Source organism: Rhincodon typus, chromosome 13, assembly GCF_021869965.1.
Source record: "Rhincodon typus isolate 14 chromosome 13, sRhiTyp1.1, whole genome shotgun sequence".
In the NCBI taxonomy this organism is placed as follows: Eukaryota; Metazoa; Chordata; class Chondrichthyes; order Orectolobiformes; family Rhincodontidae; genus Rhincodon; species Rhincodon typus.
The window spans coordinates 13,152,539-13,171,518 of NC_063344.1; the positions used below are offsets into that span (position 1 = coordinate 13,152,539).

General features: G+C 43.9%; 1 protein-coding gene across 5 annotated transcripts in view; it reads left to right on the forward strand.

Moving 5' to 3' along the window:
* Positions 1-18,980, forward strand: part of mbnl1 (muscleblind-like splicing regulator 1) — a 66,677-nt gene that overhangs the window by 33,276 nt on the left and 14,421 nt on the right. The window contains exons 3-6 of one of the 5 annotated variants that reach the window (XM_048604240.1): positions 3,096-3,353; positions 4,740-4,793; positions 5,798-5,951; positions 17,994-18,029. In XM_048604240.1, coding sequence (XP_048460197.1) covers positions 3,096-3,353; positions 4,740-4,793; positions 5,798-5,951; positions 17,994-18,029 — 502 coding nt within the window. The remainder of the gene's footprint in view (positions 1-3,095; positions 3,354-4,739; positions 4,794-5,797; positions 5,952-17,993; positions 18,030-18,980) is intronic. The other 4 variants (XM_048604242.1, XM_048604241.1, XM_048604243.1 and 1 more) reach the window with 4 other exon arrangements.

Sequence of the window (18,980 nt, forward strand, 5' to 3'; positions counted from 1 at the left end):
TTCAGAAAGCGATTAAGATTCAGTCACTGTAGAGTCACATGTAGGCCAAACCAGGTAAAGGTGGCAGATTTTCATCCCTAGAGGGAACCAGATGGGTTGTTAATAACAAGTTTTTTAATAGCATTTTTTTTAAAAATTCATTAACGGGTTGAGGGCATCACTGGCTAAGCAGCATTTATTGCCCATCCCTGATTGCCCAGAGGGCAGTTCAGAGTCAACCACATCGCTGTGGGTCTGGAGTCACATATGGACCAGACCAGGTAAGGATGGCAGTTTCCTTCCCTAAACGACATTAGTGAGCCAGATGGGTTTTTCCTGACAATCAACAATGGATTCATGGCCATCATTAGACTCTTAATTCCAGATTTTATTGAATTCAAATCCCACCGTCTGCTGTGGCGGGATTTGAAACCAGGTCCCCAGAACATTATCTGGGTCTCTGGTTAACAGTCCAGCAATAATACCACTCGGCCATTGTTACTCCTAATTATTTCATAGCCACCATTGCTGAAACTAGCTTTCAATTTCTGATTGGATTTAAATTCAATCCCAACTTTACCATTGCCCATCCACCATGTACAAGACATAATTCAGAATACACTCCAAATACTTGTATCTATGGAATTCACTGCCACAGAGGGCTGGGGAGGCCAGGTCATTGAGTGCATTTAAGACTGAGATAGATAGGTTCTTCATTATCAATGGGATCAAGCGTTACGGGGAGAAAACAGGAGAATAGGGTTGAAGAACTTATCAGCCATGATTGAATGGCAGAGCAGACTCAATGGGCCGAATGGCCTAATTTCTGCTCCTATGACTTATGGTCTTATGGATGAGCGCGGGTCCTACAAGATACAAGAAGCTCAAAACCATCCAGGGTAAAGCAGTCCGCTTGGTTGGCAACCCATCCACCACGTTAAACATTTAACTTCCACCACCGTCTGTGCACAGTCACAGCAGTGTGTACCATCTACTCGAAGCACTGCAGCAACTCACTAAGTCTCCAAGACAGCATCTTCCAAACCCGCAGCCTCTTCCACCTAGACGGATAAGGGCAGACTGTACATGGGAACACCACCACTTGCAAGGCAGTTGCCACCTGATTAAGGGCAGTCAGAGATGGGCAATAAATGCTGGCCAGCAATGCCAACATCCCGTGATCAAGAAAGAAAAATCCCTACGGGATGCTGACAGTCACGTTCTGCTAATTCTTGTACCTGTCTGTTATCTTCATTTTGTCTCTCATGTCCCTTAACCCATTTACAAGCCAGGTCAATTATTTGCCTTGAATTTCATTTGGTCCAATTTTCGACAACAGTCTCTATGAGGCCTCTTAAATCTATTGGTGCCATTCTTAAACCTTACAATTTTTTTTTGGTTTTGACTGATACATACGATAACACAAAGTTTACAACACGGAAACAAACCATTCAGCACATGCTGATATTTGCATGCTGATATTTGCATTATGCACGAGCCCCCTCCCAGCCTAATTCATCCCAACCTATTAACATAATCTCCCACCACTTTCTCCCTTGGATTTATCTGATCACCCCTGCAATAGGTGGAGACTCTTCATCTGAACCACTCCATTTGGTAATGAATTCCACAGATTCTGAATCCACATTGATTAATTTCTTCATTGACTTATGAGTATGGATATATTATATGGCAGTGGTTAGTATCTTGACCACTTGGCTGAAGTTCCCACTCCAGTATTTGATGGCTAAGGAAGGCACAGTCGCACATGGCCAAACAGATTGCGTATCATTGTGTAACTCCATCAACACATGGTGATGGCAGGCAGTAATACAAGGAGAAAGTCCTGGTCACTTAACGGGAAGAAAGTTGAAGCCTCGACCATCACTATCCATAGCTCCAGGCTAGTCGAGTTGCCAAAGACCCACAAGACCATGGAGCTTTTCTCTCATTAGTGAGCGAGATGACTGGTGGTGAGTTTAACTTGAGGGTCACTGCCAGGCAAGGGGTAAGGTTATGAAAGGAGGGACTTCATGGTGATCTTAGCCAGTGCAGGAATTGAACCCATGTTGTTGGCATCACCCTGCATCCCAGACCAGCCATCCTGCCACCTGAACTTACTAGGCCCCAGTGCAGCAGTGCATGTTGCCATAGCAATCTAGAATCCTTGGGTGAACCATAACCCACGAGGAGACATTTATGTCTCCTAGGTTAGGATTCCTCCACAAGAGGCAACAGCATCTTTACATCTGTCCTACCAAAAACTTCATAGAACCCTGACAGTGTGAAACCAGGCCATTCGGCCCATCAAATCCACACTGGCCCTCTGAAGATAATCCTACCCAAATCCAACCCCTACCTCTCTATCCCCTGTAGCCCTGCATTTCCCATGGCTGATCCACATCCCAGGACACTACAGGCTCCATGACGATCAACAGGCAATATACCATGGCCAATCCACCTAATCTACACATCCCTAGACATTATGGGGTAATTTAGCATGGCTAATCCACCTAGCCTGCATATCTTTGGACTGTGGGAGGAAACCGGAGCACCCGGAGGAAACCCACACAGACACGGGGAGAATGTGCAAACTCCACATAGACAGTCGCCTGAGGGTGGAATCGAACCCGGGTCCCTGGCACCGTGAGGCAGCAGTGCTAGCCACTGTGCCACCATGCTGCCCCAAAAACTCAAATTGAAATGAATTCAAACTTTACCGTGATGGAATTTGAACACCTGTTCCCAGACCATTAGCCTGGGACCTAGAAGTCTAGCCCAATAACGTCACCATCATGCCACCATCTCCTCAATTCTTTGTAGTTTTGGAAATCTCTTATCCAGTATTATTCAGCTCTCCCTTTTCACAGGGAATGAGCTTTAACCTGTTTAATCATTACTGTTGTTATAATCTGCCAGGTCTGTCTTCATCCTTGTAGCTGATCGATTTTGCTTTTTCTCCGGATCCTCGTTAGGCAGCTGATGGAACTAGCCATGGGGCTCGGAGCCGTTTGCGTTTCCGTTGTGCGTGTGTTTTTTTTTCTGAATGGACTGGTTGAAAGTTGCAGCGGATTGAAGGAGGATTTAAGTGGTTGCGGTTGACTTCTTTGCTGCAGGTGTGTAGGGAGTTCCAGCGTGGAAACTGCACCCGGGGCGAGAATGACTGCCGCTTCGCCCACCCGGCGGACATCGCGATGGTGGACACCAACGACAACACGGTCACCGTGTGCATGGATTACATCAAGGGCCGCTGCTCCCGGGAAAAGTGCAAGTATTTCCACCCCCCGGCCCACCTGCAGGCCAAGATAAAGGCAGCGCAGCACCAAGTGAACCAGGCAGCGGCTGCCCAGGCCGCTGCCACCGCAGCTGCCATGGTGAGTGGCAAGCGCGCTCCGGACCCAACCGGCAGGTGATGTTAAAGGAGCCGGTCGTCATTTTGACGCGGGGTTGCTGGGTTCTTTTCTCTTTATTCATTTATGGGCTGAGGGCATCGATGGCTAGTGCAGGCTTAGCCTGTATCCTCTGGAGTTTTTTTAGAAGAGTCAGAGGTCATTTAATTGAAACATATAAGAGTTTTTTTTTTAATTCACTCATGGGATGAGGGTGTCGCTGGCAGCATTTATTGCCCATTCCCTCTGGGCAATTAAGAGCCAACCAATTGCTGTTGGCATGGAGTCACATGTAGGCCAGACCACGTAAGGAAGGTAGTTTCCTTCCCTGAAGTACATTAGTGAACCAGGTGGGTTTTTCCCAACAACCAACAATGGATTCATAGTCATCGTTAGACTCTTAATTCCAGATATTTTATTGAATGCAAAATCCACCATCTGCTGTGGCGGGATTCGAACCTGGGTTCCCGAAACATTGTCTGGGTTGCTGGATTACAGTCCAGCAATAACACCACTAGGCCATCACCTCCTCAAGGCTCAGCACAGTCAGAAACGAAGAGTTGGGCCGCGTGATTTGCAGTCGCGTTTCTTTTTTTTTGTGTGTGTATGCTGCACCCTTTAAATTCATTGTTTGCGCTCACCCCTCTGTTGTCGAGCGAAGAACTGGTGTAAAAAGGCAGGAGTGTTACAGAGGTGACTGCTTATCGTTGCTTTTAACTCAGTCACCTGTTTCTTTGCTTGAGGCTAAGTTTGTGTATTTCCCTCAATGCGTTAATGTTGACAATAATATGTAAGCATGGCGTGTATACAATTAGAGGGGGAGGTGGGTGGGTTCTTGTGGTGCAGTGGTAGTGCCCCTATCGCTGGACCAGGAGGTCCGCGTTCAAGTCCCACCTGCCCTTGGCGGTGGATGTTCAAACAGATTGATTAAGTAAATAATTACAGTGTGTACTAGGCTGCAGTGGAACCTTGTTGTGTGATATCTGTACCAGTACGTAACGCGATTAACGTGACGCAGGAGGTCTGGTGCTATGTTCAAGCCTGTACAGACGCCCAGGCCAGGAGAACCAGAGGACACAGGGGACAGGCTCTGTCTCATTTCAATGGGATATTGCTCTTGTAATTAATGATACATGTGTAAAAGTCCTGAGCCTCACAATAACTACTCAGTAGTGCCTTTATTGTGCATGCCTAGTCTTGTTATTTGTTGTATATGGCATTCCGATGATTTGTTTTTTTTTATTTGTTTTCTCCTCACCCCCTCCCAATGCACTGCTGCCCCCATGATGCACCTCTGCTTGCTGTTTATGTTAATGCGCTTGAACCCCATTGGCCCATTGCCATCCATGTGCTCGCTGCCTGCTAATTAAGACTCAGTCGGCTGTCAAATCACTGAAGCGACCCCTCGAGGCAACCTTTGACCTGGTACTATGACCTTTCACCTTTTAGCTTGGCATGTAGCTTTAATAGGGTTACAAGTTATGACTTAAAACATTTATTTAAGGGGAAATGAGAAAAGAAAATCAGTATTGATGTGTTATTTTCTGTTGCAAAACGGTAAAGGGCGGTGATAAATTGACTGTGGCACCATCTGCTTTGAGAAATTCTCATGAAAATAAAGTTCCAACAAGAAAATACATCATTCTCTCAAAATTTCAAAGCGGCCAAAGCGAAACCCAGGCAATTTATGACTAAATTACTCTCCCCCACCCCCAAAAATAAATTGGTTTTTGTAACCATAGTGTTAACTGAAGTACCACACTCAGTTCATCACCTGTGGATTACCCAGACCTCTGACATAACATTGGGAGACGTTAAATCGATGTATTCATAATAATTCTGTACTTATCTGGTTGGCATGGCTTTTTTTTTGTTTAAAACGTTTGTAACGCGTAAATGTTTGTTACTCAATGTTTGAGTATGCATGAGTTGCATGTCAAGTTTTGCTTTGGGGGTTAAAGTTGTGGGTTTATCATTTTATTTTCTAGTTATTCATTTTATTAATCGCTCTGAAAAATTGTAGTTAACATTGCTTTTAATGTCGATCGTCATGGAGCTAGCAGTGCTGCTTTCTGCCTCTGTATCGCATCTCTTATTGTAAGTTTTGTGAAGTGTAAGACAAGTAGTAACATACAATGTAGTTATTTTTAGATGTTTCTGTTGATTTTTCTTTGAAAATAATTTATGGAGTAATGCTTGCTGTACATATTATTTCTGCTTTTTTTTTCAATTTTTATTGTCTTGTCTCAGGTAGTAATCTTGTTGCTTGCTTGCTAGATGGCTAGAATTGTGTAAATAGTGGCCTTGTATTCTGCACTCTGTACTGATCGTGTGTTGTTTTCTTCCTGTTTTTTTTCCTCTCTCGTTTTTCTCTTCCTTCGCTGTTTTTGTTTTACCCGATTTTCTTTTACTTCGCCTCTCATTTCCAGGGTCTTCCTCCTGGTGTCCTCCCCCCCTTACCAAAGAGACCTGCACTAGAAAAAGCCAATGGTGCCACGACTGTCTTTAATGCTGGTGTGTTCCAATACCAACAGGCTCTTGCAAACATGCAGCTACATCAACAAACAGCCTTCATCCCACCAGGTAAGGCAAGGCAGACCTGTTAGCTTATTACTGAGTGGCGACAGGAAAAGTAAATGATTTGCTGTGTAATAAGAAAAACATGCTAACAAGTTGCAATCCAATAATTCAGTGCTGAATAATTTGATTTTTCTGTGTACTTTTCTTATTTCTTTTTTGTTTTTGATGATTAATCACACTTTTGATTTTTTTAAAAAAAAATGTGCTTTTGTTTCCTCACTTCAAGTGACCTAAGGAAATAGGAGAAAACACTAAAATCTTGCTGTGGGATTTTCTAATCAACACATTTCATTCCTCTCTGGAGTTGAACTCTAAAATCATATTGTAATTTTTATTCTCTGCTTCTGTGAGATGTGGGAATATTACCCATCAGCTGAGGGCCATTTCAAAGCATTGTTGGGTCAGCCACGTTGCTGTGGATCTGGAATCACGAGTAGACCTGATCAGTGAGGAAGCAGATTTCACTTCATAAAGATTATCAGTGAGTTACAGCTGTCACTGTTGCTAATACAACCTTTAAATTCTTGATTTAATCATCGCATTTAAATTCCAGCTGGGCTGTGGTGGGATCTGAACCGATAACCCCAGAGCATTACCCTGGGGCCTAGTGAATAACAAGCCTAATGCTCTTGCCATTATACCACCACGTCAATCAGAGGTAAAGGATATTGATCCACCTTCCAGAGTCTTAAGGAAACTTAAGATCGAGAGCCAAGCTGCCAGATGACAGAACTGAAAGAGAAGCTGGGGTGGAATATATAGAAGCAATCTCAGCTAAAATCAAACTTGGAGTTTCAAAACTATCTTGCTATTGATTTGGGGTGGCAGAGAGGGATGAGAGATCCATCCCACTGAATGACTCATGAGATGCCGTTGCCAGGGAATCTGTCCATATCCTCGTGATCAAATGGGGGAAATTCCGAATGTAGAAATGAGGAGCAAGAGCAGGCCATTCGGCCTCTCAAGCCAGCTCCATTATTCAATAAGATCATGGACTGGCCTGTTTGCACTATGATTTCCATATTCCCATCAATCCCTGCTAAATTTTAAAGGTGAATGGAATGACAGAGGGATACACGAGATCCCGGAGCTCCCATAGAAATCTCGTCCAGGGATGATTTTGCCCTAAGCCTCCCAATCAAATTGGATGCAATACTGGATTTACATAGGTGCACTTCAACACATTGGGATATCAGGTGGTTGCATTTATTGTTCTCAATCCTATTAGCTTCACAAAGAGCAGGTTAAATCAAAATTGTTCCCTAAATGCTGATGTTGGCACCAAGGGCCTTGCAACAGTGGTGAAGTACAGCTGCTTTGAGTTGTATGTGTGTCAGCCTGTACTTGGGGTCAGGCAGTGAGAACATATCCTGCCTTCATTTGGAAGTCATATCCTGCATTCTGCACGAATCCTCCAAATATTGAATTCATCCACTGAACAAGAATGACCTGGCACTAGAAAACTCCTTACCCACCCCTTTCCCATCGTCTCTTACCTAATGTCCATCTGTGTGGAGTCAGTTCACTGCTTCCAAACCTGGGACAGCTTGTAATTGAATGTTGGGGCAATAATAAAGTTTGATCACTGATGACCTCTGTATGAACAAGGGGCAGAATTAGGCAATTTGCCCCCGTGAGCCTCTTCCATTATTCAAAAAGATCATGGCTGATTCCCTTCACTCCACCTGCCTCTGATCTTTCACTTCCTTGCTTATCAATAATTGATCTGCCGCTGCCTTAGAATTATTTAAGGATGCTGTAGCCTTTTGAAGGAGAGAGTTGCAAAGACTATATGAGAAAAAATATTCTCTTTATCTCAGTCTAAAATGGGCACACCCTTATTTTGAAACAATGACTCTTAGTTCTAGTTGGTTCCTCTTGTGGGACAATCCTTTCTACATGCACCCTGTAAAGACCCCTCTGTATCTGATGTGTTTCAGTCAGGGTGTATCTTACTCTTCCTAAACTCCAGATGCTACCAGCATGGCTTCACAAGGCAACTTGCCTGTTCCAAGAATTAACTGAGTCATCCTGCTGTGAACTGCTTCCAATGCATTAATATCCTTCTTCAGATGAGGAGACCAGTACTGTACACAGTACCCCAGATGTGGCCTCACCAACGCCCTGTGGAACTGAAACTCAAACTGCTTTTATATTGAACTCTCCTGACCATAAGCGATCATATCCAATCAGCTTTCCTAATTATTTTCATGCTAACCTTTTGTAATTTTTCATGCACCAAGATATCCAGAGTTCCCTTGCATCATTGAGCTCTGCAATCTCTCATCATTCCTCTTTTCAGTTTATCTTTACAGAAGTCACATGACACCAGGTTATAGTCCGACAGGTTTATTTGAAATCACAAGCTTTCAGAGCGCTGCTTCTTCGTCAGGTGAAGACAGGTGAACGAGCAGCGCTCCGAAAGCTTGTGATTTCAAATAAACCTGCTGGACTATAACCTGGTGTTGTGTGATTTCTGACCTTGTCCACCCCAGTCCAACACCGCATCATCATATTTATCTTTTCATCCTGCCAAAATGGAACAATTTACCATTTCCCCACATTATACTTCATTTGCCAGATCGTTGCCAGCTCACTTAACCTATCTATATCCATTATATAGCCTCATTATGTCCTCTTCTATCTCTCAACTTCCTGTCTCTCAACAGGAAATGATTGTTGGAAATGAAGTGCGGAGGGCTGCGGCTGACTGGGACCCCATCAAGTTTAGTGCCTTTGGGAGATGAGGAGGGGAAATTCATCTCATAGAGTCATAGAGCTGTACAGTGTGGAAACAGATGCTTCAGTCCAACTCATTCATGCTGACCAGATATCCCAAGCTAATCTGGTCCCATTTGCCAGCAAAGAGTAGGCTCAAGGGCAGAGTGTTCAGGGTAAAGTGGCTGATCCAGAAGCTGGGTGTGAATCTAGTTTGGAGCAATGGAGGCAATTCCTTGCTCCTCCTGCTAATTGTAAGAGCGAGTTTTTGGCTCTGTGTGATACTCAACTTTGAAATGATGCTGGGTGGAATACAGGCTAAAAATACCTATGTGAAATATCTTTATTCACAGCTGATGCAGGAACCTGCCGATTTATTTCACCCAGCTTAGCGTTTCTTTGAAAGGAGTTGGCAAAGATACAAATCTTCACGCACAGCCAATTCACCATGAAACAGCCTGATTCTAACTTTAAGCTAATCCTCCCAACCACCTCTTGATCTGGGCTTCCCTAAAGCATAGGGAATAGTTTATCTTTGTTGACCCTATTGAATCCATTAATCATCTTAATTGCCTCAATTAGATCACCCCTTAATCTTCTGTACTCGAGTGAAAATAACTTCACTTATATAACAGGGTTCCATAACAGTGCTCACAACAGTTTCTCATCCAGTCTTTGCAACAGCTCCAGTATAATTTAAAACCAGCATTCAAACAGCTAGCTTTGTTCAGCTCTGTTTACAAAGTGCAGAAATAGACAAGTTAGGTATCACACTGACCATTCTTTGGGACATTAATATGGGTTCATCTGGGATACAGCACTTGTTACAATGACCCACTTTCGAATGAGAATAATAAAGGGGTTTGGCATTGACTACTTTGCTGATTATTTTGCTGACAAGTGCAGTGAAGGAAGGAAAGCAAAGAATCAATCCTGAATGATTGTCCTTTGTACTTCTCTTGTCAAAGAAATGCTTTGGATGCCAGACTTTGGAGTAATGGGTGAAAAGGAGAAAGGGTACCGACCTCATGCAAAAGAGTGTTTCCCAGATCAGGGGCAATGGAAGTATGCAGACTGATCAACCCTGAGAGTGACCATGGCTGACCTGACCATTTTCCTGAAAGGGGACATTCAGAGGACAGATGCCAGTCTTCAGCCAATTCGATTCATTCCAGGTGATATTGGGAAACAGCTGAGGGCACCAGATCCCCATTGATACCATGGGCCTTGATAATGACCACTATAAATGTGTACTCAGGAACATATTGTGCCCCTAGGCAAGCTGTTCCAGTACAGCTATGATACTAACATCAACCCAACTGTTTGCAAAATTGTCCAGGTATGTCCAGCACACAACAAACAGGACAAATACAACCTGACCAATAATCAACCTGTCATTCCATTCTCAATTATCAGTAAAGTGATGGGAGGTGCCATCAGTGCTATCAAGCAGCTTTTACTTGGCAATAACCAAGTAAATTGTGATCGTTATAAATGATTTCGATGAGGAAGTGGAAGGGTGGGTTAGTAATTTTGACATGATGAGGCGAAGGTTGGTGGAGTTGTGGATAGTGTGGAGGGCTGTTGTAGGTTGCAACGGGACATTGACACGATGCAGAGCTGGGCAAAGAAGTGGCAGATGGAATTTGACCCAGAAAAGTGTGAAGTCGAATTTGGAAGGTCGAATTTGAATGCAGAATAGAGGGTTAATGGCAGGATTCTTGGCAGTGTGGAGGAACAGAGGGATCTTGGGGTCCATGTCCATAGATCCCTCAAAGTTGCCACCCAAGTTGATAGGGTTGTTCAGAAGGCGTATGGTGTGTTGGCTTTCATTGGCAGGGGGATTGAGTTTGAGAGCCGCGAGGTTATACTGCAGCGCTATAAAACCCTGGTTAGACCACACTTGGAATATTGTGTTCAGTTCTGGTTGCCTCATTATAGGAAGGAGGTGGAAGCTTTGGAGAGAGTGCAGAGGAGATTTACCAGGATGCTGCCTGGACTGGAGGGCAGGTCTTATGAGGAAAGGTTGAGGGATCCAGGGCATTTTTCATTGGAATGAAGAAGGACGAGAGGTGACTTGACAGAGGGGTACAAGATGATGAGAGGCATAGATGGAGTGGATAGCTAGAGACTTTTTTCCAGAGCGGAAATGACTATTACGAGGGGGCAAAATTTTAAGGTGATTGGAGGAAGGTATAGAGGAGATGTCAGAGGTAGGCTCTTCACACAGAGAGTGGTGGGTGCGTGGATTGCACTGCTGGCGGTGGTAGTGGAGTCAGATACATTAGGGACATTTAAGCAACTCTTGGACAGGCACATGGATGATAGTATAATGTAGGGTATACAGGGTAGTTTGATCTTAGAGTAAGATAATAGGTCGGCACAACATCGTGGGCCGAAGGGCCTGTACTGTGCTGTACTGTTCTATGTTCTAATAACCTGCTCACGGTTGCTAGTTTGACTTCTGCCAGATCCACTCAGCTCCTGAGCTTTATTACAGCTTGGTCTAAACATGGACAAAAGAGCTGAATTCCAGAGGGGAGGTGACAGTGACAACCCTTGACATCTAGGTTACATTTGAACAAGTGTGATATCAAGGAGCCCTAAACAAAACTGGAGTCAGTGTTAATCAGGGGCAAACTCTCTGCGAATTGAAGTCATGCGTGGCATATAGGAGGATGGCTGTGGTTGTTGGAGGTCAGTCATCTCAGCTCCAGGACATATCTGCAAGAGTTCTCAGGGCAGTGTCCTAGGCCCAATCACCTTCAGCTGCTTCATCAATGACCTTTCCTCCATCAGAAGGTCAGAAGTGGGGACGTTCGCTGATGAATGCAGTGTTCAGGACCATTTGCAACTCCTCAGACTCTGAGGCAGTGCCTGTTCAAATACAGCAAGACCTGGACAATATCCAGGTTTGAGTTTACAAATAGCAAGTAACCTCTATGGCACTGACATGTCATAGCGACCATCTCCAATAAGAGATAATAACCATGGCCCCTTGATGTTCAGTGGTATTGCCATTACTGAATCCTCCACTATCAACATTCCAGGGATTACCTAGTACTGAACTGGACTGGCAGTATAAACACAGTGATTACAAGAGCAGGACAGAGGCTAGGACTACTGCATCGAGGGTAGCTAATGCCACGCGAAAATTCAGAAAGGGAGGTAGAGAGAAAACATGGAATTAAAGACTGGTAAGCCTAACATCGGTAGTAGGGTAAATTCTGGAATCCATTGTGAAGGATTTTATAGCAGAACGTTTAGAAAGCAGTGGCAGAATCAGACAGAGTCAGCAATGTTTGAGGACTCTGGGACTATACTCATTGGAGTTTAGAAGGATGAGGGGGGTTCTAATTGAAACTTTCAGAATACTGAATGGCCTGGACAAAGTGGATGTTGGGAAGATGCTTCCATTGGTAGGAGAATCTAGGACCTGAGGGCACAGCCTTAGAGTAAAGGGAAGACCTTTTAGAACGGAGATAAGGAGAAACTTCTTCATCCAGAGCGTGGTGAATCTATGGAATTCACTGCCACAGAAGGCTGTGGAGGCCAGGTCATTGAGTACATTTAACACTGAGATAGATAGGTTCTTGATTATCAAAGGGATCAAGGGTTACAAGGAGAAAGCAGGAGAATGGGGTTGAGGAACTTACCAGCCATGATTGAATGACGGAGCAGACTCGATGGGCTGAATGGCCTAATTTCGGCTCCTATGTCTTATGGCCTTATGGAATAGGAAATCGTGCTTGACAAATCTGTTGGAATTCTATAAAGATGTACTAGTAGAGTTGACAAGGGGAAGCCAGTCGATGTAGTATATTTAGACTTTCAGAAAGCGTTTGATAAAGTCCCACATAAGAGATTAATGTGCAAGATTAAAGCGCATGGGATTGGGGGAAGTTATTGAGATGGATAGGAAACTGGTTGGCAGAGAGGAAACAAATAGTAGGAATTAATGGGTCCTTTTCAAATTGGCAGGCAGTAACTATTGGGGTGCCACAGGGATCGGTGCTGGGACCCCAGCTATTCACAATATATATTAATGATTTGGATGAGAGAATAAAATGTAACATCTCCAAGTATGCAGATGATACCAAGTTGGATGGGAGGGTGAACTGTGATGAGGATGCAGAGATCCTTCAGCATGATCTGGACAGGTTGAGTGAATGGGAAAATCAATGGCAGATGCAGTATAATTTGGATAAATGTGAGGTTATTCACTTCAGAAGCGGAAACAAGGAGGCAGATAATGCCTGAATGGCTGTAAATTGGGAGAGGGGAGTGTGCAGCAGGACCTGGGTGTCCTTGTGCACCAGTCACTGAAGGTAAACATGCAAATGCAGCAGGTGTAAAGAAGGCAAATGGTTTGTTGGCCTTCATTGCGAGAGGTTTTGAGTACAGGCACAAGGATGTGTTGTCGAAGTTGTACAGGGCCTTGGTGAGGCCACACCTGGAATATTGTGTGCACTTTTGGTCTCCTTTTCTGAAAGGGATGCCCTTGCTCTCGAGAGAGTGCAGTGAAGGTTTACCGGGCTGATTCCTGGGATGGTGGGTCTGATGTATGAGGAGAGATTGACTAGGTTAGGATTGTTTTCGCTGGAGTTCAGATGAATGAGAGTGGATCTCATAGAGACTTATAAAATTCTAACAGGACCTGACAGGGTGGAGGCAGGAAGGATGTTCCCGTTGGTGGGTGTGTTCAGAACCAGGGGTCACAGTCTGGGGATTCTGGGTAGATCATTTAGGATGGAGATGAGGAGACATTTCTTCACCCAAAGACTGGTGAGCCTGTGGAATTGATGACCACAGGAAATAGTTGATGCCGAAACATTGAATATATTCAAGAGGTGGTTAGATATAGCACTTGGGGTGAATGGGATTGAACGTTATAGGGAGAAAGCAGGTTAGGGTATTGAGTTGGATGATCAGCCACGATCAGGAAGAATGGCAGAACAGGCTCAAAGGGCCGAATGGCCTCCTCCTGCTCTTATCTTCTATGTTTCTATGGTTTTATGAGTAACTCGCCTCCTAACTCTCCAAGCCTGATAATCATCTACAAGGCACAAGTCAAGAGTGGCATGGAATACTCCCCACTTGCCTGGATGGGTGCAGCAACACTCCAGAAGCTCAACATCATCCAGGACAAAGCAGCCCACTTAATTGGGACCACACCTACAAACTTTCCCTGTCTCCACCACTGACACACAGTGGCAGCAGTGTGTACCATCTACAAGATGCACTGCAGAAATTCACCAAAGATCCTCAGACAGCATCTTCCAAACCCACGACCACTTCCATCTAGAAGGACAAGGGCAGCAGGTACATAGGAACAACACCCCCTGCAGACCCCCCCCCCCCCCCCCCCACCAAGCCACCATCCTGACTTAGAAATATATTGCTGTTCTTCCACTGTCACTGGGTCAAAATCCTGGAGCTCTCTCCCTGACGGTGCTGTGAGTCTATCTACACAAAATGGACTTGATCAGTTCGAGAAGGCAGCGCCCCCTCATCTTGCCAAGGGCAGTTGGGAATGGGCAATAAATACAGCCCCGGTCTGTGATGACCACATCATCTGACTGAATAATTTATTTCAAAATGGTGATGCCGGGGACTCTCTCCTGCTCAAACGAAACATTGGGATTTTGTAGGCACGTCTGAAAAGACAGACAGAGCCACAGTTCAACACAGCACAGTACAGTTCTTCAATCAGTACAGCACTCACTCTGTAACAAACCTCAGTGTTCACCTGGATTATAGTTATTTTCTTAATCAGCCCGTTATTACAAATCTTGACTGGGACTTGAAATAGTCCTTCTGGCCCAGAGACAGGGAGACTGCCACTGTACCACAAGGGAATTCTCACCCTCACCTCCCCACCTCCACCATTCCAAATGTTGCCAATATTTTCAGATGAACCTGTTCGGAGATGTCATTATATGTAGGACTTGATGGGACATGAGCCTAGGCCTCCTAATTCAAATCTAGCAATGGTACCACTACCATAAGAACCGTTCACTTACCCAGGTTATATTCTTAAGCCTCTGTTATGGAGGTTTATGCCTGCAAGCTTCTGACTGATGAGTCAATTTGTCCTCCAAGTCAAGGTTGATTGTGGCACACTAAGGGATACTTCTTCTTGTCCTGGGATTTGTATGTTCCTGGTGTAACCAATTCTAACAAAGTCAGTGACAGTGCTGTACTCCTCCATGGATAAAGGAACATCAAAGTGTCAAACTCTGGTGTAAAGGCTCGACTAATTACAAAGAGAACCAGTCAGTTCACTCTTCCCAGTTATAATTACTGGCACAAGGCTGCACTATTCTCCTGTTTCCTTCTGTCACTGGTTTAATGTTTTGTCCCTTAATCGTGATTCAAATAGTCTGTACTTATAAAGCATTTGCTGTGGGTCTCTGTACATACTCCTCCCTTAGAAAAGCAAAAGTTCTTAGCTTTCGCCATTCTCTTTTCCTTGGGGCACAATTAAAAAAGGCGTTCTCACCGAAATCCTTTTGATGAACCTTTTGAGTGCAATTGGTAGAACAATGAGGGAGTATCAAAGGTTATCAAGAGGCATTCATGTTTTACAAGGACCCACAGCATTCAGTCACAAGTGTTTGCGAGTTAATGCAACTGAGCTGATAATATTATCACTGCTGCTTTATGTTCTATTTGCTTCACATTTCGCTCAAGGCTATTATGTGTGCTGGTATGAACAATGCCTTCCATTTGGTGTTCTCCATTTCCATTTCCTGTAAATTATTTAAACATTACGCGGTTGTATTTTTAAGGACTTGGCTGTAACGGCCCTTTTGCATTTTGCTGTCTCTAACTCTGTTGAATGAGTGCACTTCTAACAAGTTACGACAGTGATCGCTACCTACAGTTGAAACTTTTTCACTGCCACCACTGAGTTAGTATGATTTGGGATTTAAAAGGAAGGGTCGTTTTTGACACCTTTTAAAACTCAAGTAAAAGTGAAAGAATTTAACATTTACTTAGTGCCTTTTGTAACTGTGGACTAGCCAAAGGTATTTTACAACTTACGGACCTCCTTTGAAGTAGTGTCAGCCTTGTAATGTAGGAAATGGCATAGCCAATTGGTAAATAGCAAGCTTCCAGAAACAGCAGTGGCATAGTGACCAGGTAATGATATAGGTCAAGGGATAAATGTTGGCCAGGACAAAAATTGTTTACAAGTTAGACTTATGAGGGGAGGCAACGGCCTAGTAATATTATCGTTAGACCATTAAAGTAGAGACCTAGGGAATGTTCTGATGACTGGGGTTCAAATCCCATCATGGCAGGTGGTAGAATTTGAATCCAATAAAAATCTGTAATTTACAGTCTAACAATGACCAGGAATCCATTGTTGGGAAAAACCCATCCGGCTCACTAATGTCCTTACGGAGGGAAATCCTTATGTGACTCAAGACCCACAGCAGTGTGGGTAACTCTTATCCGCCCTTTGGGCGATTAAGGATGGGCATTAAGTGCTGGCCTGGCCGCTGATGCCCTCATCCCATGAATGAATAAAAAAAAATCTGAGCTGAGTTTAAATGGTATTTGCTGAGCTTGATGATGTGATAAACTAAATTAAGACTAGTGGACTATTATTAAGAAAGAATTTGGATTGACACATCACCTCACCATATGCTCACAGCATCCCTAAAGTGCCTTATAGCCAGTGAAGTCCCTTTGAGGACAAGTCATTATGGTAAAGTGGGAAAATTACAGCAACCATTTATATGCAGCAAGATGCTATAAACAGAAGGAACGAAACACTAGTGAATCAGATATGCTGTTGTTTAGGGAGAAGAGTTGTTCAAATTACTGTCCTTTTTTTCTCCACTGAGTCGTGGGGACTTCTAAATCTACCTGGGTGAGCGAATGGAACCTCAGTGCCTCATCCAGAAGATGATTCCTTCACGAGTGTTGCACTCCCTTAGTACTGGACTGAAGTGCCAACCTGGCTGGAGTTCACTTGACCTCTGGACCTTTGGACTGGGGCAACAGTGCCACCAATCTATTCCAGATACTTTAAGCACATCAGCAAGGGCTGGCCTCATATCAAGTATGGCATTGATTGGCTAGAATGAGACTGCAGTCTTAAGGTTGACATGATGAGGACAGTCTCCACAAACCTAACTGTTATCCCTTTAAGTTTAGATGTTTGAAGAGGCATTGAGGCATTTTGAATGATATAAAGATTGATAGAAAGAATACACACAAAAGGGGACACAATCTTACATTTGGAGCAGGTGATAGGAGTGACATTGGGGAGCAGTGTTGTTTTTAAATAAAGGGTAGTAGAAATCTGGAGTTGTTGCCTCTGAAAGGTTTGAGGCAAGTTAAAACTACCAGGAGAGCATACAGAGAAGGCCAAAGAAGTCATGACTGTAGGGTTCTCCATATGCTGCTCTTGTGCGCCTCCTAGTGGCCAGCTAATTGTATAGTAATGACAACAGGCCTGGGACCTCAGTCAATTTTGTTGTGTTTTCTCAGAAGTGACATGGAGAGAAAGAGCAGCAATTAAATTCATTGTGATTTACAAAAACTTGAATTTTCATCATGTCACAATGTACAGAACTGTTCTCAAAAAAAATCTGTGCTGCGTTCATTTCAGAAAACCATGAGTAAACAATTTCCCATTGTAATGTAGGAAGTACAGCAATTACTTCTGCACATTCCACTTGCAACATTGAGATAAATGGCCAGATTGTCTATTTTATTGATGTTAGTGGGAAGGTGAATATTGTCCAGAGGTGGGGCGAAGAGAGCAGGACAGAAAACTCCACAAATCTTCTTTGAAATAGTGCCATAGGATATTTCATGGCTGTCTGAGAGGATGTTAACATCTCCTAAAAGGATTGAATAGGGCACACACAAAGCTTCCTCAGTACTTCCCCAACACTGTCAGCCTGGGTGATATGCTCTGGAGTTGGGTTTAAACTCATTCCACTTTCACTGCCCAGCACCAAAGGCTGACTCACAAAGGCAGATGAAGTCAGAATTGCAGGAAGAAATCTCACTTGTAAAACATTTTTGTGGCTGGCAGTGCAAAAGGAATCAAAACCAATGTCTAAAACAAGCGAAGTTAGCTACCAGCACACATGTGTAAACGTGTTCCTCACAAAGCGCACTGTTTTCTGGTAGATCAGAATGTTGTATGATTTGATTGTGCTGACACAGCACAAGCCTCTGTTCCCTCTATAACAAGTTTTTTTTCCTCTTTGTGATAATGATTTCTAATTACACATGTGATGGGTTGTTTTAATTCTTTTCCCCTTTCAAATCCACCTTCCTGTTGCAATGCATGATGGGCAGGCTCAATATTGTGCATGACACCCGCTACAAGTGTTGGTAGGTGCCAGCTATGTTTTTCGATTATCTGTACCAGTAGAATTTTTATCCACAGGCCCTTCAAAGTCCGCTGCTGAGAACAGCTCATTATTGTGCCCTTGGTGTTGTAAAATGACACAGCATAGAAGGATGTCATTGAGCACATTGTGCTCATGCTAGCTATATTATGCAGCTATCCTATTGGCCCAGAGATAGTAGGAACTGCAGATGCTGGAGAATCTGAGATAAATTTCTGAAGAAGAGTCTAGGCCCGAAACGTCAGCTTTCCTGCTCCTCTGATGCTGCTTGGCCTGCTGTGTTCATCCAGGTCTACACCTTGTTATCCTATTGGCCCCACTCTCTTCATTCAAGCCCCATGCACATTCTCCTCCTTTGCAAGTCTTGTCCTACTCCCTTTAGAAAACTACTACCGAAAGTATCTCTGCCAGTCTTTCAAACAACACAAAGCAGGCTAAGGAAATTCAGCATGTCTACAAGGACTCTAACCAATTTTTATAGATGTACCATAGAAAGCATCCTACCTGGATGCACCACAACATGGTACGGCAACTGCTCTGCCCAGGACCATAAGAAACTACAGAGAGTTGTGAACATAACCCAGTCCGTCACACGAACCAGCCTTCCATCCACTGACTCACTATACTTCCTGCTGCCTTGGGGAAGCAACTAACATAATCAAAGAGGGAAAAGGAAATTACTGCATATACTGGAATCTGTACTGAAAACAAAAAGTTCTGGAGATCACAGCGGGTCAGACAGCATCTGTGGATAACGTTTCAAGCCTAGATGACTCTTCCATCAGAGCTGACATGAAGAGTTGTCTAGATTCGAAATGTTAGCTTGCTTTCTCTCCAAGGGTGCTGTCTGACCCATTGTGATCCCCAGCATTTTTTTTTTGTTTACAGAACATAATCAAAGATCCCTGCCCACCCAGGTTATACTCTCTTCCAC